The 27,432-nt window shown below is 45.0% G+C and overlaps 1 protein-coding gene across 4 annotated transcripts in view; it reads right to left on the bottom strand.

The window, feature by feature from the left end:
• SETDB1 (SET domain bifurcated histone lysine methyltransferase 1) overlaps positions 1-27,432 on the bottom strand; it is a 164,483-nt gene that overhangs the window by 30,262 nt on the left and 106,789 nt on the right. For all 4 annotated transcript variants that reach the window (XM_085849564.1, XM_085849563.1, XM_085849561.1 and 1 more), the window contains 3 exons: positions 21,125-21,477; positions 13,908-14,024; positions 7,993-8,162 (listed from right to left, as the gene is read on the bottom strand). In XM_085849564.1, the coding sequence (XP_085705690.1) occupies positions 7,993-8,162; positions 13,908-14,024; positions 21,125-21,477 (640 nt within the window). The remainder of the gene's footprint in view (positions 1-7,992; positions 8,163-13,907; positions 14,025-21,124; positions 21,478-27,432) is intronic.

Below are 27,432 nucleotides of genomic sequence, written 5' to 3'. Positions count from 1 at the left end.
AAACAATATAAACTCAAGATATACTTGGCCACGAGTTTACAGCTAACCTTATCCATACTATAAATAATAATTTCACTTTCACAGTTACAATATATACAGTCCATATTATAGGTACGGTATGTACTATATGTAATATAGTATTGAGAACGGTTTGTTATTTGTGTTTGTTAATAAACAATGAAATATTCTTTCAATTTATATTCTGTGTTATCTTTATTTGTTCAACAAGAATATTAAATAACAAACTAGAGGGGGAGCACTCGGGAGAGTGCAAAACCTCCGCCGCCAATACTGCTGGGTCACTAAAGTGAACCTGATATCCTATTCATTGTAGGTCAAAACGGATCAGACTCTACTGAATCACGATTGAATAAACTAAACTAGATCGACGCGCATGTAGAAATACCAAAAAAATAAAATCGAAATTTTTTTGAAAAAAAAGGTGCAAAATTTTTTTTTCTCTAACAATTTTTTTTTGGGGGGGGGGGGTTGGAAATCACTTAAAACATGTAGAAATGAAAAAAAAACATTTTTTCCTCTAACAATTTTTTTTGGGGGGGGGGACCAAGTCCAAAATCTAATGGCATGATCCTTGGACCATACCCCCCCCCCACCAAGTTTCGTCGAAATCCGTCCAGCAGTTTTTCCGTAATACTGTTCACAAACAAACAAACAGACAGGGGTGAAAACAGTAATCCGTCCATCTTCGATGGCGGAGGTTAATAAATGAAAACGTTCTGATCGTAAAACGATTTTGAATATAGACTTTCATTGCCCACCTGTGAATAAAATTTGACAGTTTGAGCCAGCCGTGTTCCCATAAAGTTGTATTTTCGTAACCATGTTTTAGTTTTAATGGAAAATTTGTAATTTTGACCGGCGACGATGACCCCCAAAATTTGGACCCTACCGATCTTCACAAATACGCATTTTCACGATAGGATTGTGAGGATTTTAAGTCACAAATAGAATAAGGTTCACTATCAGCTTAGTTTGAAGTAAATCGGATCATTTTGACGAAGTTATGAGGGAAAAACGATTTTGACCTTTTTGTGACCTTGACCTTTGATCCAATTGGACCCAAAAGTAAATGGGGTCGTCCAAGGTTCATTGCCCACCTGTGGATTAAATTTGATAGCGTTTGCTAAAGCCGTTTTGCCGTAAAGTTGTATTTTCGTAACCATGTTTTAGTTTTCATGGAAAATTTGTAATTTTGACCGATGACCATGACCCCCAAAAGTTCGGACCCTACCGATCTTCACAAATATGCATTTTTCACTGGAGGAATGGGTAGGATTATAAGCGACAAATAGAATAAGGTTCACTATAAGCTTAGTTTGAAGTAAATCAGATCATTTTTGACGAAGTTATGAGTGAAAAACGATTTTGATCTTTTCGTGACCTTGACCTTGACCTTGACCTTTGATCCAATTGGACCCAAAAGTTAATGGGGTCGTCCAAGGTTCATTGCCCACCCTGTGGATTGCCCTGTGGCAACTACCCTGTGGATTAAATTTGATAGCGTTTGCTAAAGCCGTTTTGCCGTAAAGTTGCTAACAGACAGACAGACAAACAAACAGACAAGCAAGCAGTCATAGACTGGTACTGACAAAATCGTCAACTTGACCTCTGACCTTGTCTAATAAAAGCTGTCTCTCGAGAAGGTAGCAACGCAAACCAGAAGTTTCTACGATGATTCTGTACCAAACCATCAAAAATCGAATGTATGACCTCACTGTGACCTTGACCTTTGACCAAAATCTAATCAGCGCGAGCCATCACCCTCCTGAATCACGTGGTGTAATTTGACATTGGTAGCTTCTTCCGTTCGAGTTATCGTGCGCGTGCGCACGACAGAAGTCATCAATATACTTATGAAATCTAACAAACCGGATGATTACAATATCCCGCTCCTTCCCTCCGGGGGGGGGGGGCGTGATAATAAAAAGAAATCCTCTTCCTCCACTCTCTACCCATCAATGTAAACCTATTTACATGTTCAATCCTCCCACATACTTGCTTCCAAACATTTCTCCCAGTCTGCCTCCTATTTCACCCCTCTCTCTACATCTCTGGGTGACAAACCCTTGCCTCATCACGAGCATTCGACCCTTTTTGATTTGCCAGCGTCCCATCCCCCCCCCTTTGCACTACCCCAGCATACCACCCCACCAAGCTCACACCCACATCCAATTCCACATCCTCCCATCTCCCCTTCTCCACATTCCCCCACCCCTCCTCTTTTTTTGCCAAGGAGTACCTGTCTTCACTTTCCCCTCGGCAACCACTTGCTGCTTTGTGTGTGTGGGCTGTACTATTGTTACGGTTGTGGAAATTCGCATTACACCATAAAGGGTCCTCAGGTGAGATATATCGGTAAGTTCATATGTAGTTAGCCCAAACCCGTTGTATAGAGGGAATATATGTGATCCATTCGGGCTGCGACGCTTCAGTTTGCCGTTTTTCTTTGGCTATTGCTAATTTGGTGCAAGAACAACAACGAACATCGCCACAACCAACATCTCAACGATCACGCTATTCACTACACGACGCCACCTTCCACAACTACGCGACCACATCTTCGCCACTCGCCATTCAACGAGCACCGTGCGGTCACGATCTCCGTGGGACGGATGGGAGGGGCAGCCGGGGTGTGAAGGGGCATCTCCCGCCAGAGTCTTTCTTCCCTCGTCATACAGCGCGTGCAAGAACAAAAAGCAACAGCGCCTGTGGGATTTTCCCTTCTGCTTTTCCCGCGCTTTGGCATGGGGGAGGGGCGATTTGAGCCAGAGGTCAAAGGTGAAAAAGGTGGGGGCCTGATTTTGGGGGAATGATTCCCTGGCCCCGAGCCAAAACTGACTTTCCCCGTCCCCCGCAAGGCGCGGGGAGGGGGGAACGCGAGGACACGCCCCTTTTTGAGAAGCTTCCAGAAGGGAGGTGGAGACAGAAATGGGGCGGGGCAAATGGGGCAGAGCCGGCCCCTACAAAAAGGCGTGGGTGTGGAGAGTTGGAAGCGGGAGGCTCTCGGTTCGTTCAAGCGATTGACAAAAGGTGTGGGCGTGAAGGTTGACGAGAACGTCGTTCCCTTTCCTGTTCCCTTGTCCCTGAAGGGGAATTGTGGAGAGTTGTGGTGATCGTCCCTGGTCGCAGGTTCTGTTCGTTCGTCCGAGCTGTCGGGCGGACGACACGTGCAGGCGTGCGGCACGAGCCAGTGGACCACGCCGGAGTTACGTGTTACGGTCGTTCAGTGGACCACGCCGTAACTCGGAGTTACGGTCGCCAAGGACTCGACACGCTAAGGAAAGTCGCGACTTCCTTTTCTTTTGGGGTTTTGTATAAATGTCTGTGGGTGGTGCCAGTCTTGAAAAGTAGAACTGTTATAAGTGTTGCCGTGTAAGTCATATTCGGTTGTAGATCTGCGTTGGTTCTTTGCTTGTGTTTTTCTTTACATAAACGTATACGTGTATTGCTTTTGTTCCTTTGTTTTATTGTAATATACGTGCCTTCCGTGAATAAATGTGCTTGTCCAATTGTTCTCCGTTTTGCTTCGACTTTTCCTTTTATTGAATCTCCATCTTGCATCACGTAAGGGATTGGTAGTGGGTTTAAAACACTCGGTAATTAATCGGAACCGTCAAGGTCGACGATAGCTCCGCTCGGTTATCCCTGCAGTACGGAACGAGCCGCGAAAGCGGTTCGTGTCCGGAGTCTACCTGTGGCGTGGTACAACTTCTCGGTATGCAACTCGCGCGGGTACTTCGGTATATCGACATTCGGCGATTCACCCTATTTCGCGCGGGAAGAATGCGGACTGAGTTGTGGTGAGGTTAAACCCCCACCCGTGACTAGCTCCGGGAGTTGTTCCGAGAGGGTCATGACTGAATTGTCCGTCCGTTGGGTGACGCGGTCGCGATTCGAGTTACATGGCCGATCGCATGCCGGCGGGCGCGAATTCACCTTCCTCCCTGCCAACTTGGACCATGTTATAATTTCAACTGTCTCCTTGCTTATTGGCTGGATGTTGGTACCTCTTCGACCACCCATGGCAATGCAGCAATGGCTGACTACGACTTCAGTGAACTTCTCGACCAGAATTTCTCCCAATGTCCTCCCTTCCGGGCTTGGTAATGACAAATTTTCATACAAATGTTTCCTGTTCCTCTTGTGCTCCAACAAGGTCATCTGATCATGTGCTTGTGAGAGTCAACATCTCTCTGGCTCGTCACAGAGCTGCCTCAGTGCCATAGAGTCTGGCAGTTCACCCAAGTTGACTGGCAGGGGACTGCAAGCTGCCCTCTCATTTCCACCTCTCCTGATATTAATACTGCTTGGGAAATCCTTCTGTACAAGCCTGCTTTCCCTTATGTACAGATTTATACCATTTCGTCTGCAGTTATCATACCTATCCCTCATCCATGGTACACAGAATCCTGTGGTGAAGCAGTTGCTTTCTCTTCATGGAAGGAAAATTCAACCGAAGACAACGTCAGATAATTCCACTATGCCTAAAACAGGTGTGTATCCACTCTCAGGAAAGCCAGAAAACAATATCTGGCCAAACTCTAAAAACCTGTCTCCTTCTTCAAAGACCTGGTGGTGCCTTGTTGAAGTCCATCTCTGGTGTGTCCTCCCCCACTTTGAATGGCACCACAATTGACTACTCATGAGAAGGCCGAATGCCTCCATTCTGTGTTTGCTTCCAAACCTTATGAAACCAAAGTGTACCATCCCTTCCCTGTCATACCTAACCACTCCTGGATAAGTTGTCTTTTCCACTTCAGAAGGTGGAGAGGTTTCTGGAAAACTTTGAGTCCAATTCTGCAACAGGCCCAGACGACATCAGTGCACGTGTCCGAAAACCCCATCCTGCTGCTCTTACTCATCCTCTTTCTGCTTTGTTCACTCGAACATTCTCTCTTGGTCAATTCCTGCCTCCATGGAAGTGAGCCAACCTCACTGTTATACACAAACATTGTGCAAAAAAACAGATGATCTTAACAACAGGCCTATTAGCTTGCTTCCAATTATAAACAACTTCATGGAATCTATCATTTCAGTTGACATCAAATCCTTCCATTACTCCAACAGCCTGATCGCAGGTCATTAGTTCAGTTTCAGACCTGGTCATTCTACCTTTACTCTCCAAGCAATGGATGGAGGCCCTCAATATCAGACACGAGATCAGGGTCATCTCTGGACATATTTCAAGTCTGGTACCCTGCCTTGATCTCCAAACTCTCTGATTACAAGGCATCCAAGGCCACCTCTTGTCATGGATCAGCAAAGTTTAATATTTCCAACCAATGAAAACTTCCTCCACTCCAATATTCAGCAGGTAGTTCTTAACAGGAACATCTCATATCATCTCCCTGTCAAGCACTCTTGTAGGCCAAGTCTTGTTCCTCTTCTTCATCAATGATCTTTCTGATTCCCTGGGCAGCCCAATCTTGACAATCTCCGATTAGCTCTTTGCTGATGATTTCACCATTTGCAATATCATTTCTCATCCTTCAGACAGGCAGTCAGCACTCTTCCCCCTCTGCAGACCTTGGTAGAATCAGGAGCTGCTCCAACAATTGGAATAGGTTTTTCAACCCCGACACATACGAGACACTCACCCCCATCTCTCCAAAAGGACAGTCGAGCAAACCCTCCCACGTCCTTCCGAAACAAAGTACTTCAAGCAGTTGTCACTCAAACGTTTGGGCCTCACAATTAGTGCTTTGACAGACCATAGATCCAAGATGGCCTCCAAAGCCAGCCGCTGACGATGCATCCTTCATCGTGCAAGGTCTTTCCTTGGCCATTCTGAAATTTAGACAACCCACAAGGCCTTCATATGCAGTTTGATGGAGTACTGTTCTACCCTTTGGACTGGCGTCCCTGACTCGCACCTTGTCCAGTTCTTGATGCCGTGGAAAGCAAGGCCCTCAAAATCATTAGGATCTCCAATGCCGAAGTTGAGTGTCGAGGCCTGTTATTTTCAGGTTGCAGGCAGGTCAATGGCATCGCAGTATTCCACCGCCTCCTTTTTTATCTTGCACCCTCTGCCCTCTCTTGGCTCTGTTCCTCCCAGGTTTCTGCAGGGCACAGAGTCTGCCAGTAACCCTCTTCTTGTTAAACTCACAAAATCCAGGCTCACTGCTCACCTCCACTCATTTGTTCCTCTTTTCTCTCACATGAAGAACCAAAAGCTTCCCCAGTCTGTTCAGTCCCATTCTTCCCTTCAGGAAGACAGCTAGCTGTTCACCACCAACTCAGGTCATCCCCCAACCAAACTCATGATCTCTTCTACACCAAAGGACCCCATTCCCAAGCACCCTGTTTTATTCAGGTTATTGTGTGTGTGTCTGTCTCTCACACCTCCTTTCGTTTGCGAGTTGTCGGTTAGCTCGTTAGTTTTCCATTTCACCCCCACCTTCCCTTTCCTCTTCTTGTTAGGTTTCATTCAGCATGTGTCCTTCTCCCCTTCCCCTTGATCTCCCCATTTTTCCCCCTTTCCATTTTGTTCCCTTACATTCTGCTCTCGCTCTTCCATGAGCCTCAATCATGGGTACACATTTTTTTTTGTGAAGAACAGGGCAACTTTTCCAAACTTTCTGATAAATCACACACCGCTAATGCACCTTCCCTGAATGACAGGATAACATTTGTCGATGTAATTGGAAGACAACTGAGATTCACAACCCTCACTCAACCATCTCCAGACAATGAACCCAGACGCATTGCCCAGAAATTTATTGTGCGATTTCCTCAATCTGTTCAATGTTTTTCTTGTATTCATTTTTGTAATCATATTGCTTGAAAAGCAAAATTCACCACGAGACAGATCAGCCATTAAAGAAAAATATGAAGGGAAACCAATGGGTGTTTATCGATCAATATAGGTTTGAGAAATGCAATTAATAAATCCTTGGACAATAAAGGAAATGACCATTAAAAATAAATAAATAAATAAATAAAAGGATTTATGTGGAAATTTTCAGGAGAGTCATTTACTTTTGCAGTGAGGAATAATTCAACTCTCCGTTAATATAATGGTGCCGTATCATTATAATGCAAATGTGGAACTGCCATGATCACTGGGTATCCATCCATCCATCCATTGGGACCATACTCTGTGCAGAGCGTTGGTCCTGCCTAAGCAGTCTCCTGGGCTATTGGGCACAATCCTGGACAGCTCACCACTCCGCCGCAAGATACCAGCAAGCTGGCACTCATTTTGCCAACCTCGGAAGGATGACAGGCTTAGTCAACCCCACCTGGTATTAATTCAACAGCGAAGTGGGATTTGAACTCAAGCTCATGAGATCCCAAGCCCACCACCCTAACCATAAAACCAAAACCAGGCATACTGGGTATAGATTGTAACAAGAGGGATAAAATACTGTATTTCCTTGAAAGGAGAATAAGTAAGTTTAACAATTAAATAACTAGGTGAATAAATGTGAATGTTAACATTTTTGAGATTGTTCAGTTTTAAATCCTCTGAAGGAAGGAAAAGCTTCACGTTTCCAACCAATGAAAGAAGGAATCAGAGTACGAATGATGGAGGTATGATGTCTCAACTGTAATGTCAAATAAAATTTTACTGAGAGATCGTTTGGGATTTGTACCCCCAGTCATATTGCTGGAATGTGACACGTTATCCTCGTGCCCAACCTGAAAACACAGCGGATCACTGCGCAGGTAACACGTTAATGCCACTTTCACCCATAATTCTCCCGCTACTCCCACTAGCAAAACACGAACTGTCACTGCACTGTACTTACAGGACAAATGTTATAAATAGGTCAGCCAATGAAATTATCCAAGGTTACCTCCTATGTTTAATGTCAAGTAAACTCTCTGGTTTGTTTGTGGTCAAGAAAATCAATTCAGTTGATCAATGTAACCAATGTTAGCAAGTGTACTGGAGTCAGTGTGGAGCTGGCCAACGGGCCCTTTGTGAGATTTATGTGAAAGCAAGTTCCATCAAGTATATGAACGCACCGGCATAGATGCAGACGAATGAACCTTTCTCAATGTCATCAAGGCAACGGATTCCCCAGCCTTTGGTCAGCGTGTTGAAGAGTTGCAGACGCACCTGCAGCCCATGCTGTACCAAACGGTTCTGGCACATCTGTGCATTGCAGCTGCACCGCTTGCTACACTCGTAAACCCTGCCGGTGACATAACACGAGAGGGCCGTTTTGTCAGGAGTACCAGATGAAAAATTAAATTAAAAAAAGATACATTTCAGCATCAGTGCAAGAGACTCGCCTCAAATTCAGTGCACAAATAATTTTGCAAGCGCATGCTGTTATCACATCGAGGAGGCATGAGGAGCATCTAACCCATGGGCCGGATTCAGCCGCGACACGTTTTTATCTGGCCCATGTGGTCTGCCCCTACCTGGACGGATGGCCAAACAGTTCTCTTGGAGAATTACATCAGAAATTCTCGGAGATTATGGCGCGTGCGGGAAGGAAAGGGCGGCAAAGGACGGAGGTACATAGGTTGCACTCGAACGCACAACAGATACACGGACACCAGCCACTTAAATAAATAATGATTTAAAAAACAGAAAAATCAACAATTAGAAGAGAAATGAATCAAGACATGAAGTAATCTAAATCTAATTTAGAGGTTCCTCCACAGGGACTTAAATGCAAACAAGGGGACACAATAAAACAAAGAAAAAATCCCTCCTATATTTCAACACTGAGCTGCGGGTCCAGAATGGAGTTTGAGTATCTTCAAAGTCACCAAACCACGTCATTGTGCAGGAAAATGCTCCCAAAATGGCGCACAGCCAGTCTCTGGGCGGGCAAAGGTACGGGAGGTAATTCGAGCGGCGTTCGTCAATGCCAAGGCTCAGAGACCGTCGTGCAACTTCTTGCGTCAATAGTCCTCGCCGACGCCGCTGCTTTGCGAGGCATCTTTCCCCCGATGGCTTGACACGAGGCTTCGGCGCTGGTCCCACACGATTCAGCCAATAGTCAATGGCTAGCGTCTTGCCCAGCACGCTGCAAATTCACCAGCACGAACATGAGAATCGCACAGCCATTTTGTCGTGCTGAGAGACCAAAAACGAGATCCTCTTTCGATCGTGTCCTCCACAAACTCTGTCCTCTCCATTCTCCTTTCAGAACACCGATTCTATCTCAATCCTCCCATCTTCACCGAAACTTCTGCCTCACTCGTTTCTGTGTTTTCTTCCTGGTCGTGTTCTGACCACCGATTCTATCCAAAACTAGGTCTGCTCACCACAAAAACAGCGCGCCCATGTTTCTCTCCTCCTTCAACGAGCAGCTTCCCCGTTCTCTTGCCGAGACACGCTCGTTCCTCTTATTAATGCAACGCCCATTAATCATCCACTCCAGGGGCGTGGTTCACCAGCCGTCGCCCCTGGAGGCAGGCTTTCTGCTTGCTTGGACATATGGCTTTGTAGTTGCTGTTTTATGGACGTGATCCCCCTTTATCGCCGGTCTTGAAATACAAAAACATAGGAAATGGTAAAAGGGGGCAACTACATACTGGGGGCAATTATCCTTAATCCCTGTCTAATTAACACAGCACCACCCCCCCGTGTGGTGACATGTAACATTTAAGCTCACAGTTTCCCGACTTAATTACATCGAGATGCCTCCGACACGTCCATGGACCAAACAAATCTATACGATCCTACCTTCTTGATGATATTATTCCATCTACCCCGAGAACCGTAACACACACACACACACACACACACACACACACACACACACACACACACACACACACACACACACACACACACACACACACACACACACACACACACACACACACACACACACACACACACACACACACCTCTCATCCACAGATGCGTCTCATATTTGCAATATTTATGTGAGTGATTTGCATCCAGGCACAATTATGGTTAACAATTATGAAATTGACAATCTTTTATCTAAATGCTAAAAATTATGTTTAAAAGACGATGTGAATCACAGATTTTATGCTCGTCACGGAACGACAAAAAGTGCCCGGTGAGCAGAAGTACGTCGATGTAAAAACATGCACACACACATACATACATACATACATACATACAGATACACGGACACCAGCAACTTAAAAAAAAATAATGATTTAAAAAACAGAAAAAAAATCAACAATTATAAAAGCAATAAATCAAGATGTGAAGTAACCTAAATCTAATTTTGAGGCACCTCCTATCACGTCAGGTCAGATTATATCTGCGATTTGCAACAAGTATCATGTAAACCTGTATAAACCTGTTCGATGGTCGGGTTGTCGGTGACTAAACCACCTACCCCACTAAGTTTCTTGGTGAGGAGGGTGTATGACATGGACACCCAGCAGGATGAAGAACAAAACATGTCAAAGGGTGGAGGAGCTCCTTGTGAGCCAACAGCCATCCATATCGAGTGCCCAACTGTGTCCCCGGACGTCCTCCTGCAGTTGGGTTACTTTCTATTAGGAGGTTGGTGGCAGGATTTGCACTCCAGCCACCGTAAAACCCTTCATTCCACAAAACATTCAAGAAGCATTGAAAAAACACAAAATCTGAAAACCCACTCCGTGGGAGTAATTGCTGTGCAGCTGCCCTTCACAGGGCAGCTCGCCGGTTTCTGGGATTGTGGCAAGGCCTTCGGGACCCCCAATATTTGATGAGAGGAGGGAAGCCACGGGGTAACATTCCTAGGTCAGATTGCAGTAGTGTGTGTCGGGATGGTTCTGAGGTGTCATAAACCATACGGCGGTTTCCTTGGGTTAACCTGAGCTAGTCCCTTTGGGTGGGTGCCTGGAATATCTTCCACCTAAGAGAAGATGATCACCTGTCTCTCTCATCATCTGAGCTTAAGCATTTGAACATCAGTATTGCAGCACTCTGAGGTTCAGAGACCGGATAATACCGAGATAATGGCGGTGGTTACACCGACTATTGGTCTGGTCACTCTCATGGTTACAATGCCCAAGGAGTTGCTGTAGCTGTGTCCAAAAAGCTGACACCAATGATTATTGAGGTAACACCGGTCAACAAGCGTATTATGAGCCTAAGGATTCGTCACTCCTTGGGTGTCATTTCCCTGGTCTCTGTATATGGTCGACTGACCTCACTGTGAAGGATGCATTCTACGCCACACTAGAGTCTGTGGTTGATCAGTGCCCCAGAGGAGATACTCTTCTCGTCTTGGGGGATTTGAATGCATCGACTGGAACTGATAGGGATGGTTACGAGACATGTGTTGGTCCCCATGGGTCTGGAATTGTGAACCGGAATAACACCAAGTTCCTTGACTTTGCAAGAAGTCATGGACTTAGGGTGGCTGGTTCATGGTTTCAGCACGCACAGGCTCATCGCTGGAATTGGTATTTCAACGCTAGCGGTGTGGCAAAGGAGATTGACCATGTGCTCGTTGATGGTCGCTGGAGGATGATACAGAACTGCAGGGTCTACCGGAGTGCTCAGCTCCTCAATACTGACCACAGGCTTGTTGTCGCATCTTTGAAGTTGCAGCTTAAATCCAGGAGAATAGTACCAACCCAGCCTCAGCTGGATGTTGGCAAGCTCAAGGATGAGAGGGTAGCTGAGGAGTTTGCGAATAGGCTGAGTGGAGATTTGGGGGGTCTGGGTGCTTTGGGGGAATCCTGAAGAGTTGTGGAGTGCCTTTAAGACCACCATCCTTGATGTTGCCGGTGGACGTCTTGGAACTCACCATCAGACAGGGAGGAGTTTTGTGTTTCAAGGGACACTGGATACCTTTGACCAGAGTAACAGGGCCAGGCTGAATGGCATAGCTGAGCTGTTCAGTAAGCTGAGGTGTAAAACTGTACGTGCACTTAGAGTGGACAAGGAGGCCTATATGCGAGGAATCTGTGAGGGGGTAATGCATCACCTGTGGTCAAATGATTCTCGTCCTGCTTACAGGGGAATTCACGCATTGTGTTCCTCCAAGCCAGTCCCTCGGTGTACTGCAGTTGGAGCAGAGGGTGGTGGGCTCTTGACAGAGGAGTCCGAAATGAATGCTCGCTGGGCCGGTTACTTTGAGCGGCTGTACCAGGCTGATCCACCAGCTGTCAAGTTGTATGTCAGGAGTGTTATTATCCCTATTGCTGACACTCCAATCGACTGTGGTCCACCCTCGTTTGTGGAAACACAGGTTGTGGTGAACCCGTTGAAATGGGGTAAAGCTCCTGGGATCTGTGACATCCATGCTGAACTTCTCAAGGCTGGTGGAAATGCTGTACTCACATCATTGCACGCAATTCTGTGCTCTGCCTGGAACGCAGGTCTTTGCTTGAATAATTCTTGAAAGGGTTCGCCACCATCAGCATGAGCACCAGTGTCCCGAGCAGTCAGGCTTTATACCAAAGAGGTCAACGATTGACCGTATCCTTGCTCTTCAGGTCCTCACCGAATGCAGATGAGTTTTGGCAGGGGCTGCTTGCAGCCGATGTTGATCTCGGCAAAGCGTTTGATTCTGTGAATGGGCATTCCCTCTGGAGGATTCTTGGTCTTCGTGGGGTGCCACCAAAACTGATCAATCTGATGTCTGAACTATATTCTGTTACTGAGAGTGTTGTGAGATGTGGTGATACCATCGCCAAGGAATTTCCAGCTGCCACTGGAGTTCGTCAGGGGTGTGTACTGCCCCCCACACTTTTCAGCACTTGCATGGACTGGATTCTGCAGAGGATGTCGGAGAGATCAAGCTGCGGTGCATCGTTTTGGAATGGAAAGATCTCTGACCTTGATTTCACAGAAGATCGTCATCTTTGCAGAGACTTTAGATATCCTTTTGGGGGCCCTCGAGGTGCTGAATGAAGAGTCTGAGCCGCTGGGATTATGGGATTCCTGGGTCAAAACTAAGATCCAGGCTTTCAATGACATCTTGGATGCTGCTGCCCTGTCTGTACCTGTTTGTGGTGAGGATGTTGAGGTCATGGAGAGATTCACTTACCTTGGCAGTGATATTCATATCTCTGCTGGCTGTGAGCCAGAGGTCAACAGACGTGTGGTTTGGGTCTGGGGAGTCATGGATTCATTGGATCATGGGGTGTGGTGCTGTCGGTACCTGTGTGGGAGGACAAACGTCCAAGTCTTCAGGTCCTTGGTGCTTCCAGTCTTGCTCCATGGATGTGCGACTTGGACTCTGACCAGGGATCTGATACGGAGACTTAATTACTTTTGTCCTCGGTTTCTTCGGAGAATCCTTGTGTCTCGCTGGTCAGACTTTGTGTACAATGAGCGGTTGCTGAGAGAGACTCAAATGAGATTTCTTACCTGCATCGTCCGTGAGAGTCAGCTGCGACTGTATGGACATGTGGCTCGTTTTCCTGACGCTGATCCTGCTCACCAGATTCTCTCAGTGAGAGAGCCTCATCAGTGGAGGAGGCCAATGGCCTGACCATGTGCCTCGTGGTTGCAGGTTGATCAGCATCTCAAGAAGATGGGGATGGGCCAGACATCTGCCTGGGGGATGGCCAGACAGAGGCCCCTGGAGTACCAGCGGAAAGTGGATGCAGCGACGCGCTGCTCTGGCACATGCTCCCATACCTGACCTGACGCACACATCCCCTCGTTTAGCATTCATGCCATTTTGAAAGTTGCGTATCACTTAACTCCCACATCGCCTCGTTTAGCATTCATGCCATTTTGAAAGCTGCGTATCACTTAACTCCCACCTTTTGCCTCATGAGTGGGTATCAAACAATTCTTTCATGAATCATACATGTACAATCATTCAAAAGTGCACATAACGTCGATACACCGCTTAGCAAAATCGTTCATTAAAACAAATTTGTGACAAGCACCTTGGAGGTGGAAGACAATCATACGTTAAATGATTTAGGATTTGAGTGAGACGTTGTTCACCTGGAAAATACCAACTCAACATGTGAGGTTTTCTTACCCTGTAGGAATACATTCTTCCAGCCTCTTGTCCTTGTATCCAGATTCTCGGTTAAAAACCCCCCCGGGGCTGCAACCTGATGCTTCAATAGATAGCTGATTACAACTGCATTTGTTCCTACAAAAGGAAAGCAAAACACATTTCAGAATGGAATTTAAATAGCCAATTGTGGTTTCTGATCAACAAGCCAGAGGAATAATGTGACCGATCTGCGATAACCCCTTCATGGCTTTATCAAGCTTAAACGTCATATATGTGCTTAAATCTACACTGATAGGTGTGTGTGTGTGTGTGTGTGTATGTGTATGTGTATGTGTATGTGTGTGTGTATGTGTGTGTGTATGTGTGTGTGTATGTGTTTCCATAACTCCAAAAACCATGAAACCTAGCAGCCTGAAACTTTGCATGCACACTAAGAAAAAAAACCCCAAGGAAGTGCAAGAGTAAAAAATTGCATGTTTGGGTTAATTTAAACACCCCTTTTGAAGATAATTAATGCCCTGGTTTAATTATATCCTTTATCAAGGCTCAGCTTGAAGCCTGGTGTTGGCTTAGTGGTTAGGGTGGTGGCTTGGGATCCCAGGGTCCTGAGTTCAAGCCCCGTTGGCTGCTGAATTAACACCAGGGGGTTGACTCAGCCTGTCATCCTTCCGAGGTCGTCGAAATGAGTACCAGTGTACTGGTCCCGGTGTATGCCCCGGTTAGAATAGGTGTACCATATCCCTGTGTGTCGTAAGAGGCGACCAGGGTTGGTGTCAGGAAGGGCATCCGGCCATAAAACATTGCCTCAAGAAAAAGCCCAACCCCTGCACAGCAGGGAAAAATGGCTGTAAAAACGGTCGCATCAAGGCTCAGCTTGTTCAGCCCTCTATCAGTTTGCAGGGGTCTTAATTCACCATTTTGTTTGGCCTATTCAAACATCCCTTGATGTGGAAACACGATCTACTTTCATGGACTAATTAAAGTATTATAATCGAATTATTACATTGACTTGAGAGTTGGATCTTGTGGACTAAATAAGTGTCAAAATCTGGAGTGAAATCTTAAAATTTTAACAAATTAGTGATTTTTATAACCAAGTGTATTTATTCAAGCAAAGCATTAAGCTTATAATTTGTTCTACTGTTCAGACGATAATATTTTTAAGAGAAAAGATTAAGAAATGTGCAGAAAGTGGAACTTCATTTGCCACAAGGCTGTGCTCTCGAACATGCTTTTACAATCCATGATGATCTATGTAGTGGGGCAACTTAGCGAAATATAGCATAACAATTGTGCATTTTGTGAGGAAAGCACCAAATTTGGCACACTAGTGGCCTATCATATGAACAGATTTGCAGCATGGGTTCTATTTTTAAATGCTCCCGCCTGGTTTTGTAAAGAACACGGTGGTTAAAAAGAAAACGTTGTTTGGGTGCGTTTTGTCACCCCAGTAATGCCCTGGCACACTGTCTACTCAACCCTGATGCTGCATTCCCCATTTCCTCCCCTCGTGCTGCATTCCCCGTTCCCTCCCCTCCTCTCGCGCTGCATTCCCCGTTCCCTCCCTCCTCTTGCGCTGCATTCCCCGTTCCCTCCCCTCCTCTCGTGCTGCATTCCCCGTTCCCTCCCCTCCTCTCGTGCTGCATTCCCCGTTCCCTCCCCTCCTCTCGTGCTGCATTCCCCGTTCCTTCCCCTCTCCTTGCTCTGCATTCCCCGATCCCTCCCATCCCCTCGCGCTGCATTCCCCATTCCCTCCCCTTCTCTTGCACTGTATTCCTCATTCCTTCAGCTCCCCTCGCACTGTATTCCCCATTCCCTCCCATCGCACCGCATTCCCCATTCCCTCCCATCGCACCGCATTCCCCATTCCCTCCCATCGCACCGCATTCCCCATTCCCTCCCCTCGCACCGCATTCCCCATTCCCTCCGCTCGCACCGCATTCCCCATTCCCTCCTCTCGCACCGCATTCCCCATGCCCTCCTCTCGCACCGCATTCCCCATTCCCTCCTCTCGCACCGCATTCCCCATTCCCTCCTCTCGCACCGCATTCCCCATTCCCTCCTCTCGCACCGCATTCCCCATTCCCTCCTCTCGCACCGCATTCCCCATCCCCTCCTCTCGCACCGCATTCCCCATCCCCTCCTCTCGCACCGCATTCCCCATTCCCTCCTCTCGCACCGCATTCCCCATTCCCTCTCCTCGCACTGCATTCCCCATTCCCTCCCATCGCACTGCATTCCCCATTCCCTCCTCTCGCGCTGCATTCCCCATTCCCTCCTCTCGCGCTGCATTCCCCATTCCCTCCCCCTCATGATTCATTCACTATTCCCTTCACCCGCTTGCAATCCCCCCCCTTCGTGCTGCATTCCCCATTCCCTTCCCCCACTCGCGATCAGCCCCACCCCCCCCTCTTAACGCTGCTTTCCATCCCCCCCTCAAGCTGCCTAACAGCACATTGAAGACCAATGAGGGTCATCAAGACACCCTGGAAAATCTTTATCACAAAATTGATTAGATAACAAACTAATAGGGCAGATGGGAACAGTTGCACAAGAGGTGCACAGCAAAAAAACAATCACACAAACAGAATTAATATAACACAATCATTACAATCATCAAAATTACAAAATCCAACCGTTCCCTCAACCTCACAGTGGTGATTACACAATTTACAATCTGCTTTTTCAAAATGTCTTCCGTCAAGAAAGGTGGAGTTAAAAAAAGTCAGAGCTTTTGAATTAGCTCGACAGTTTTGGCTGAAAGTTACAGCACAGTTTGTGAATCCATAACAATGGTGATCGGTGGTGTCACGGGTCGAGCATCGGCTCTGAATCTGAGAGGTCGGCAGTTCAAACCGCAGCTGAGTCGTATCAAAGACTAAAAATGGTAGGTGCTGCTTTCTTGCTCGAAGATCACCATTTAAAAGGATTATCCATGGGTAAACAGAGGTTGGCAATACTAGCATAGGCTTTGATGGGCTGAATGGCCTCCTGTGTTTAAATCGTGATGACAATTCATGGACTGGTGTGTTTGTTTGTCGTGCTACTGCTCCAACAGTTCTGGGCTGAAAAAATCCAGACTTGATACACAGGATCAGCATGAACCCAATTCATGTGTAGGGGTGTATTTCTTTGCTGGTGGTCTGGGGAGGAGGGGGGGGATTGAAGTCGCAAATTCACGATGTAAATGTGTATTGTATTGTGCCACCTCTAGGTGGGAGAGGGTACCACAAGTCTCCACCATTTACAGTACATTATTCCTGTGCCCACATTTTCCAGTGCGGCGAGGTGTTTTGAATTATAAGCAGTTGGTATGTTTTTGTTTCATGCACATAACCCGGTGTTTTTTTTGTTTTTTGATTTCCGAGACAGAGCTGTCAGTTACCTATACACAGCCCAAATAAAGATAGGAATCATAAGAACTTGTTGCATGCTTGGAACAAGATCGCCTGTCAGGTTGGTACTCTGCTAGTACATACAACAACACTCAATCACGTCTTTCACCTGTAATAGGAGAGAACAACCAATTAACTCTCGTCTAATCAATGACCCCAGATGGCGAGGATTATTTTAATTAACTCCTCCCATGCTCTTCCAGTCAGAGAAAGCTGTACAAAGCAACTTCGAAAAGCTAAACAAGGTAAGTCCTCCGCAGTTTCAAACTCGACTGGATTTCCTCTGCAGCTCAGACATTCACAAGTAGTACATAGATGAGAATCCCAGTTACACCTCCACCACCCCCCAGCTGCCAGACTGGTTTCATCACTTGACGAATCATCAGCGACAACGTAGACAGAAACGCGCAACACCAAGGCTCACTATGATCGCCAACAAGTGATCAACAGTGTAGGTTCTGAGGGGATTCTGGGAGCGAAAGATGCTGTTTTTAGTTGTTCAGGTTTGTGTTCTCACTGGATAGTGATAATGGTATGTATTTATCCACATGTAGTTTCTGCACATGGACGTATGGATGCCTCGAGTGGACTTCCCTCGGAGGACTGATGAGGTCGACTCTCCACTCATCAATGAAAAGTGGAGATCCAAAACAATGATGAGGATTTCAACTGAAGACAGTCAGTGAGGGACGATTCTGGCTCAGGTGCGTTTTAAAAACTTGAGTGCGCGTGCGCACACACACACGATGCACTAGCATCCAGGTGTAAGTACAAATTGACATTGAAGGAAGGATTATGACACTGATGCTGCTCTTCTGTCACCTTAGATTGGTAGTGGACAGTTTCCAGCAGATAATATGGTTTACACCTATAGAAATACTTTTCTTTGCACAAAAATCTCAGCTTATGACACAGCATGGTGAAAAGGATGCGTCCGAACAGTGGGGGTAATGTGGCTAAGAGGCTCAAGACTGTAAAGGAAAAGCTCGGATCCTAAATGGAGGCTTCCTGGTGGCGTTTAATCAAATTTGTTTCTGGTGTATGTTCCCCCTCCATCCCCTCCCTTACCTCAAATGGCCGCACTGCTGATTCCACACGTGATAAAGCTGAATGTCTAAACTCGGTGTTTGCAGCTAAATCTTGTGTCCTAAACCCATCACCTTCTCTACCCACCTTACCCAGTCGCACCCAACTGTCCCTGGAATCTGTGTCCTTTTCTACTGACAAGGTGGAGAGCTTGCTTTCAAACCTCGAGTCAGATTCTGCAACCGGTCCAGACGGCATCAGCCCACGTGTCCTCAAAGCCTGCTCTTCTGCTCTTGCTCACCCTCTCTCTGTTATATTCACCCTCTCATTTGCTCAAGGTGATCTGCCATCTGCTTGAAAACTGCAAACATCACTGCCCTGCATAAAAAGGTGCAAAAACAGATCCCTGCAACTACAGACCAATCAGCCTTCTCCCAATCATCAGCAAGGTTATGGAATCCATCATCGCATCAGACATGAAATCCTTCCTCTTCTCCAATGGCTTGATTTCCAATCATCAATTTGGTTTCAGACCAGGTCACTCGACCCTGGATATGCTGCTTCTGCTCTCCCATCAATGGATGAGGTCCTCAATGCCAGACAGGAAATCCGAGCCGTATCCCTGGACATACCATGTGCTTTTGACACAGTCTGGCACCCCTGCCCGGCTCACCAAACTCTCTCTCTTCCCATGGTATCCAAGGCCATCTCCACTCGTGGCTCGCAGACTTCCTCTCCTGTCGCAGTCACCGTGTGGCCCTAAATGGAGTTGTTTCATCCCCTCTTCCTGTCCAGGCTGGAGTTCCTCAAGGTAGCGTTCTGGGCCCTGTTCTTTTTCTGGTTTTCATCAATGATCTTTCCAACTCTCTGGAAAATCCTCTATATCTCTTTGCTGATGACTCCACCCTCTGCCGTACCATCTGTCATCCTTCAGACCGGCAAGCAGCACTTTCTTCGCTCACTGCAGATCTGGATAAAATCACAAACTGGTCAAACACGTGGAACATGTCTTTCAATCCAGACAAATCTCACACTCTCACTATGTCTCTCCGAAAGGACCGTTTAGAAACCCCCCCCCCCCATCCACTTTCTCAACAATCCTCTGGAAGAAGTCATTTCTTTCAAGCTTCTGGGTCTCACTATCTGCCATGACCTTTCCTGGGAAAGTCACATTTCCAACCTCGCCTCCAAAGCCAGTCTCCGACTGGGAATCCTCCGTCGTGCAAAGTCCTTCCTCAGCCCTCTTGAGCTCCTGACCACTTACAAAGCTTTTGTCCATAGCCTGATGGAGTACTGCTCTCCTCTCTGGGCTGGTGCTCCTGCCTCCCACCTTTCTCGGCTTCACGCTGTCGAAACCAGGGCATTTAGGATCATCGGCATCTCACGCAATGAAGCTGAGTCTTTGGGCCTCTCACTCAATCACCGCAGGTTGGTCGGTGGTCTGTCTTCTACAGTCTCCTCTCCAACCTTGCCCCCCCCTGTTCTCTCTGCGATTTGTCCCCACCACATTTCCACAGGGCGCTCAAGGTCCGCCAACAACCCCCTTCTGGTAAAACTACCAAAATCACGAATCACTGCGCACCTTCACTCTTTCATTCCTCTTTTATCCCGAATAAACTCTCTCACTATATTCTTTCCCATTCTTCCCTCCAGGCTTTCAAAACAACTGCTCACCACCACCTCTTATCATCATAGTGAGGTGTAGATGGAGTCATCACTGTTAGGTGGACGGTACAGTACACATATAAACATGAGGTGAGAGTGGAGGGAAGCCGTAGCCAGAGGTATTCCTGGGGGTGTGGGGGAGTGAGAGCAGTGCATGGAGAGTGAGGAATCCCCATCCAAATCCTCGATCTTTTCTACCCCCAATAATCCACCCAAGCCCACTTCCTTCAATTCCCCTGCTTTCCTTCCTGAAAGTTCCTGTAATGTCCATCTTCTCTTCCCCATGTTCCCCGTCCCATCCCTCTCCCTTCCACAGATCTCCTAATGTGTCTGTTCCCCACTGTTTTGTCCCTCCCACTCCCGCACCTCTTGTCTCATGCCCCCTTGCTGTGCGTTGTGTGTTAGCTCTCATACGAGCCTAGACAAGGTACACAAAAAAGGCTCTATGCACACTTGAGCTCCAAAGCTCAAAGCCATTGTTGAGGGGAGAGAAGAGCGAGTCACCATTTGCTTTGCTGTATAAAGTGATGTGTCAGTGTGTTCAGGTATCACTCGTTTCTTATTGAATAAATGCAAGTTTGGACTGCACATACCTGCTGGTTGGACATTGATCAATCAAAAAAGCATTAGATTTTAATGTTATGTTTATCAGGTAGGTGGCAGAGAGAAAGAGGGAAATGGTAATGTTTAGGTAATTGAGCGAGAGTGTGCGTATATGGTTGTGTTTGTGTGAGTGAGTGAATGAGAGTGTGAGTAAGAAGACGAAGACAAGCAAAAAGGAAGGGTAAACTATTGAATCCTACAGAGATGTGGCTACATGTTCAGGACCCACATATATGTAATAAAAGGAAAAGCACGAAAGAAATGCATGAACGCTTAAATGGATGCATGGGCCGATTACATTGTCGAGAACAATCTAGAAAAGTTGGACAAGACTAATTTGGAACAGTCTATTGAACAGAAAGAATAAGATCAAGATTATTTACACAATCACAGCAGAATTGGTGCTCATGTCCATATGGTTGGTTAATTAGCAATTTGATGATGATGAAGATAAACTGTAATCAGCATCTGTTTGAAAGAAAAGGAAATTTTAAACAAGGTAATTTAACAAGTCCTTGCATTCAGAAATCCAAACAAGGTACACACCTGTCACGACAGCCGTCGGTGCAATTGCATCCCACAAGGAAATCCACACTGGTGTTGATGAAGACACCGGTTGCAGGAATGCGCTCTTTACTGTAGCTGACAGCAGGCGGTGGACGCGAATCAATCTCATTCACACACGACACTGGAACATCCTCAACGCCACCAGAAATGTCCCGAACTGAAAAAAACAGCTGCGACATTGGCATCCTGCGCTGGACCAAGACGTATGGGTCAAAGCAGAACTGCTCGAGGAAGAGGAAGTCAGCATCCGTGAAAAACAGGTAGTCGCAGACCTCAGACATGTTGCGCAGCGATCGTCCACAAGGTGCCTTGTAGAGCATGTTGAATGTCGTCTGCACACGCATGCACACACTCAGAAACATTTTCTCTCAGGACGAGCCATGCCTACCCATCGCTTTCCTGGTGGGTTTAATATTAAGACAGCATGTTGCACTTCACAAACATAGTGCATGTCTATCTGTGAGTCTCAATGAGGATGTAAAATGAAGTGCAACACAGAAAAAGGATCTTTTATAACAGTCGTTGTCCGTTTGTATGTTTATTTTTTTTGTTCCTTCCGTGTATTTTTTACGTTCTGGTATTCTTCTAATGCTTTGAGAAGTATTACTATATATAATTTTGTGTGCTCCTTCCATGTGTGAAACACTTTATTCTAAAGAGTTCCTGCTGTTGTAGAATAATTAAAATGGTACCGTTTAGAATTAAGCTCCAAGTCCTGATAAAGGGAATTATTGTGATTAAACAAGACACTGTCTTACAATTTTGAAAAAAAAAATTATTCCAAGTAAATTGATTCATCAACTTTTCAACCGTTTGTTGACGAGCACACTTTGAATCAGTCTACATCAAAAACAGTCCGAGTAATCTCTTACCATTTGGAGTTATCGATGATCCGGAATAAAATCTTGATTTTTTTTTTCCCTGTTATTTTGTAAGCATTCCTAAATTACTTTGTTCAATATGTCATGTAATCCTGGAACAGCAAGATTGCAAGAAATTAACTGGATGCCTTGAGCAGCCAATTGCACCCACTGCAGGATGAAGGCCTCCCTCAACACAGTCCATTTTGTTCTACTCAATGCAACTTGAAGCCGTTGGACTCCAGTGAGCTTATCCATGTATGCTCTGGCACTGTCAAAACCTTTCCTTCATCGGATTGGCACATTCGCCACCGTTGATCGCAACACATTTTCAGGAATGTTGGTGAGAACATTAGTTATTCTCTCCTCCAGTTCATCAAGGTTTTTTGGCATCATAGTATTGGACACTATTTATGAACCAATTTTTAATGAAACAAAATGTTGTTGATAAAGCTGCTACAACAATTTAAAAATGGGTATTGACATATCATACACCTTGTAATCTGCTATAATTTTCAGCTGTTTGTTTTATGTTGAAGATTGCTGATGGATTTTTCCCATTTTTTCTGATTTTGCCTGTTGATTAGTGTGTTGGTCGTGTCTTTTTGTTCGTGTGCAGCCTATGGCTGCTTGGCTGCATCATTTCCTTGCGGCACGGCTGTGTCATGACGCAATGGCCCATTACCAGTAAGCTGGGACTCATTTTGCCAATCACGGAAGGATGACAGGCTGAATTAACCTTACCTGGTGTTAAATCAACAGCCCGACAGGAGCTTCAACTCAAGACCCTATGATCTTAAGCCAGCCACCTTAACCGTTGTCGATGCAATTTCTCCAAAATTTGAATAATGGGTTCGAGAGTGGTAAAAACAACAGTAAAATGTTGTCAATTAAAATAGATCTATTGCTATTAATCTGTAATGGAAAATGTACTCAAATATGGTATGATTTTATGTGCTGATTTATGTATCTTTTAATTTACATAATCATATCTTTCTTCTGTATTGAAAGATGATCAATCTGTTTCGTAAAGATGTTCAAAACAGGTTGGCCTTTCAACTAAAACTTAAATCATTATTCAGTATAAAAGAATTGCATATCATTTAAAAGCTATCTTGCTTTATAAGGGATTTTTATGAAAGGCACCAGCAAGCTGGATAAGGAATATGATTTCAGTACAAACTGGAATGTGGGTCAAAGGCAATGTCCAGATGTATTCACTAAACTCCAATTGCTTCAAGATAGTATATTTCCCTAGTCTGTTAGAAGCAGACTGACTTTTAACCTACATAATATAGAAATCTATCAAAATACCCAAAAGGGTTGCAGTTTGACGTCATTCTATGCGTCATTCTGTGCTGGGAGAGAATCCACACATATGGGTTTGAAAAAAATGCTACAATTCTCCAACCAAATCAAGCTGGCGGCTGCACGAAGGCTGAAGATGAGCTACACCTGGGAGTATCAAGACCTGACAAACTGTGGCACCAGTGTTTGGAAATTAAAAAAAACACTATGTCTCACTGGTTCCTAAATAAAGGACTTAACTTTATCATGCATTTCAGAGATCTGGAGAGACACTGTTCTTTTTTCAGATCCTCCATATGCGCATATTATGTTTGTATGTTGAATAAATGACTCAAATGTACAGGATGACATTATTTTATTCTACACCGTTAAGCCAACACCAGGCCTATGTGATTGTGTTGATGATTGTAGTCATTGTGTTGTTCAAGATACTAATTTGATGTTGATCATGAAGGGTGAGGCTTACCTTTTGTTTTATTAACCTCCGCCATCGAAGATCGGAGGTTACTGTTTTCACCGGTTTGTTTGTTTGTGAACAGTATTACGGAAAAAACTCCGACGGATTTCGACAAAAACTTGGTGGGGGGGGTGTTAGGTATCGTCCAAGGATCATGCCATTAGATTTTGGACTTGGTCCCCCCCCCACACCAAAAAAAAAAATTTAGAGGAAATTTTTTTTTTGCATTTCTACATGTTTTAAGTGATTTCCAACCACCCCCCCCCCCCCCGCCCAAAAAAAAATTGTTCGAGAAAAAAAAAATTTTGCAACTTTTTTTTCAACAAAATTTCGATTTCTTTTTTTGCATTTCTACATGTTTTAAGTGATTTCCAACCCCCCCCCCCAATAAAAAAATTGTTGGAGAAAAGAACTATAACTGTCAGTCAGCACTGTTAACGTCATATTTAATGAACGAGTAAAGGTGCCCGTCTTCGACGGGCGTCACTGGCAACATATGGTAAAAGACAGATAGCATGAATATATTTTAAACAATATATTATATCATTTTTATCCATTGATTATAATCATTCAGGTTTTCCCCTTCAACTGTCCCGCAGTGGCTCCACTTCGATGACATTACCACGTAGTTTAGTGACTACACAACGTGTACCATTCGTGAGTTCCGGAGGATCCATAGAGCGCATTAAAATTACAGGGCACCCTACTTTAAAGTGATCCAAAAGGCTGGATCAGTTTCGTCTACATATTCATATCTTGTAGATTTTAGCTGGCCGGATCAGTTTCGTCTACATATTCATATGTTGTAGAATTTCGCTGAGTCTGAAACTGTTAGCAGCATGTTGATCGGATGGTTCTGTGATTTTCTACGGTAGTAAACAGAAGTACGACTTAAGCCTGTACGCCACTATGCGGAGACCCAAGATTTTTATGTGCACGTGCTCAATCCCGCACCCACCCGGAAAAGACCCAAGTACACTGTCAGTACTCACCTCCACACTAAAACGATGATCATTATTTTGGGTTTAACCGTAACTAACCGGGCGATACTTTGTTAGCAGTTGGTCCGGCTGGGCAGTGGGTATCGGTCGATGAAAATTTAAAACGGCAACCATGTAAAAAAAGCAAAGAAATACTTTGTACTTATTCAGAAAGTCATGGTTTGTGAAGAAACGATGGCACATGGAAAGTGCAAATTCGTCAGGTATGAACTCAACTGTTTTCTCCCCAAATGGAGTGTGATTCTATGAGCCGAACTCATCTTAGCGGTCCTCTAAAAAATGGGAAACATTATTATTTATTTTTTGTGCAATAATTCCTCCCATTTTGTAAATGGAGAACATGAACTGTTTAACTACCACAATCATCAAAACGAATTTTGAGGGGCCTCTTAAGGAAGACAATAATATCATTACTATATATGTCAAATCTTAGCCTGGTGTTGGTGCAGTGGTTAGGGAAGTGGCTTGGGACCCAAGAGGTCCTGAGTTCAAGCCCCGTTGGGACACTGAATTAATATATGTATGTATATGTATATATATAATATGTATATATATATATGTATGTATATGTATATATATAATATGTATATATATATATATATATATATATATATATATATATAATATGTATATATATATATACATACATATATGAATTCAATACATACATATATTCTAACCGGGGCATACACCAGGCCCAGTACAACTGGTGCTCATTTCGCCGACCTCGGAAGGATGGCAGGCTGAGTCAACCCCCTGGTGTTTTCGACTTGGTATATATATATATATATATATATATATATATATATATATATATATATATATATATATATACATATATATATATATATATATATATATATATATATACATATAAACCAAGTCGAAAACACCAGGGGTTGACTCAGCCTGCCATCCTTCCGAGGTATATATATGTATATATATATATATATATATATATATATATATATATATATATATATATATATATATATATATATATATATATATATATATATATATATATATAATATATATATATATATATATATATATATATATATATATATATATATATATATATGTATATATATATATATATATATACATATAAACCAAGTCGAAAACACCAGGGGGTTGACTCAGCCTGCCATCCTTCCGAGGTCGGCGAAATGAGCACCAGTTGTACTGGGCCCGGTGTATGCCCCGGTTGGAATAGGTGTACCATATCCCTGTGTGTCGTAAGAGGCGACCAGGGTTGCGTCAGGAAGGGCATCCGGCGAAAAAAACCTATGCCAAATCATTATGCGGACAACAAAACGAATTTCCATACCGGATCGGTCGAGGCCCGGGTTACCAACGACCGCCACCAGTACTGGTGGTCAGCAGGGTACCAGTGGAAATTGTGCTACTGCTGGGCGAAGGAGGAGAAGGAGACGGGGAAGGCGAGTCCGGAGGCAGTGGGAGAGGGGGAAGGGTAGAAGTGTGGAGGTGAGAGTTGGAACTCTGAATGTTGGGACGATGACTGGCAAAGGGCGAGAGTTGGCTGATATGATGGAGAGAAGAAAGGTGGACATACTGTGTGTACAAGAGACCAGGTGGATGGGGAGTAAGGCGAGGAGCATTGGAGGTGGTTTCAAACTGTTCTACCATGGTGTGGATGGGAGGAGAAATGGTGTCGGGGTAATCCTGAAGGAAGATTATGTCAAGAGGGTATTGGAGGTGAGGAGGGTGTCTGACCGAGTGATGAGTGTGAAGTTGGAAATTGAAGGGGTGATGATGAATGTCATCAGTGCATATGCCCCACATATGGGGTGTGAGATGGAATATAAAGAAGATTTCTGGAGTGAGTTCGATGAAGTGGTGGAGAGTGTATCCAAGGATGAAAGAGTGGTGATTGGAGCAGATTGCAATGGACATGTTGGGGAAGGGAATAAAGAGGATGAGGAGGTGATGGGGAGGTACGGTCTCAACAAGAGAAATGTGAAAGGGCAAATGGTGGTCGAGTTTGCAAAAAGAATGGAAATGGCAGTGGTAAATACGTATTTCAAGAAGGAGGAACACAGGGTGACATACAAGAGTGGAGGAAAGTGCACACAGGTGGATTACATTTTAAGTAGGAGATGCAACCTGAAAGAGATTCGTGACTGTAAGGTTGTGGCAGGGGAGAGTGTAGCTCGACAGCATCGATTGGTGGTCTGTAGGATGACTTTAAAGGTGAGGTTGAGGAAGAGAGTGAGGGCTGAACCAAGGACCAGATGGTGGAAGCTGAAGGAGGAAGACTGTTGCGTGAAATTTAGGGAGGAGGTGAGACAGGCGTTGGATGGTGGTAAAGATGGGTGGGATGATTGGGCAACGACAGCAGAAGTTGTGAGGGAGATAGCTCGGAAGGTACTTGGTGTGACATCTGGACAGAGGAAGGAAGATAAGGAGACTTGGTGGTGGAATGAGGAAGTACAGGAAAGTATCAGGAAGAAGGGGTTGGCGAAAAAGAAGTGGGATAGTCAGAGAGATGAAGAAAGTAGGCAGGAGTACAAGGAGTGGCGTCGAAAAGCAAAAAGAGAGGTGGCAAAGGCCAAGGAAAAGGCATATGACGAGCTGTATGAGAAGTTGGATACAAAAGAAGGGGAAAAGGATTTATACCGATTGGCAAGACAGAGG

The sequence above is a fragment of the Eptatretus burgeri genome, chromosome 12 (assembly GCF_056783735.1).
Source record: "Eptatretus burgeri isolate ZD-2024b chromosome 12, Ebu_testis_v1, whole genome shotgun sequence".
In the NCBI taxonomy this organism is placed as follows: Eukaryota; Metazoa; Chordata; class Myxini; order Myxiniformes; family Myxinidae; genus Eptatretus; species Eptatretus burgeri.
This window is presented reverse-complemented; position numbering and strand designations above follow the sequence as displayed.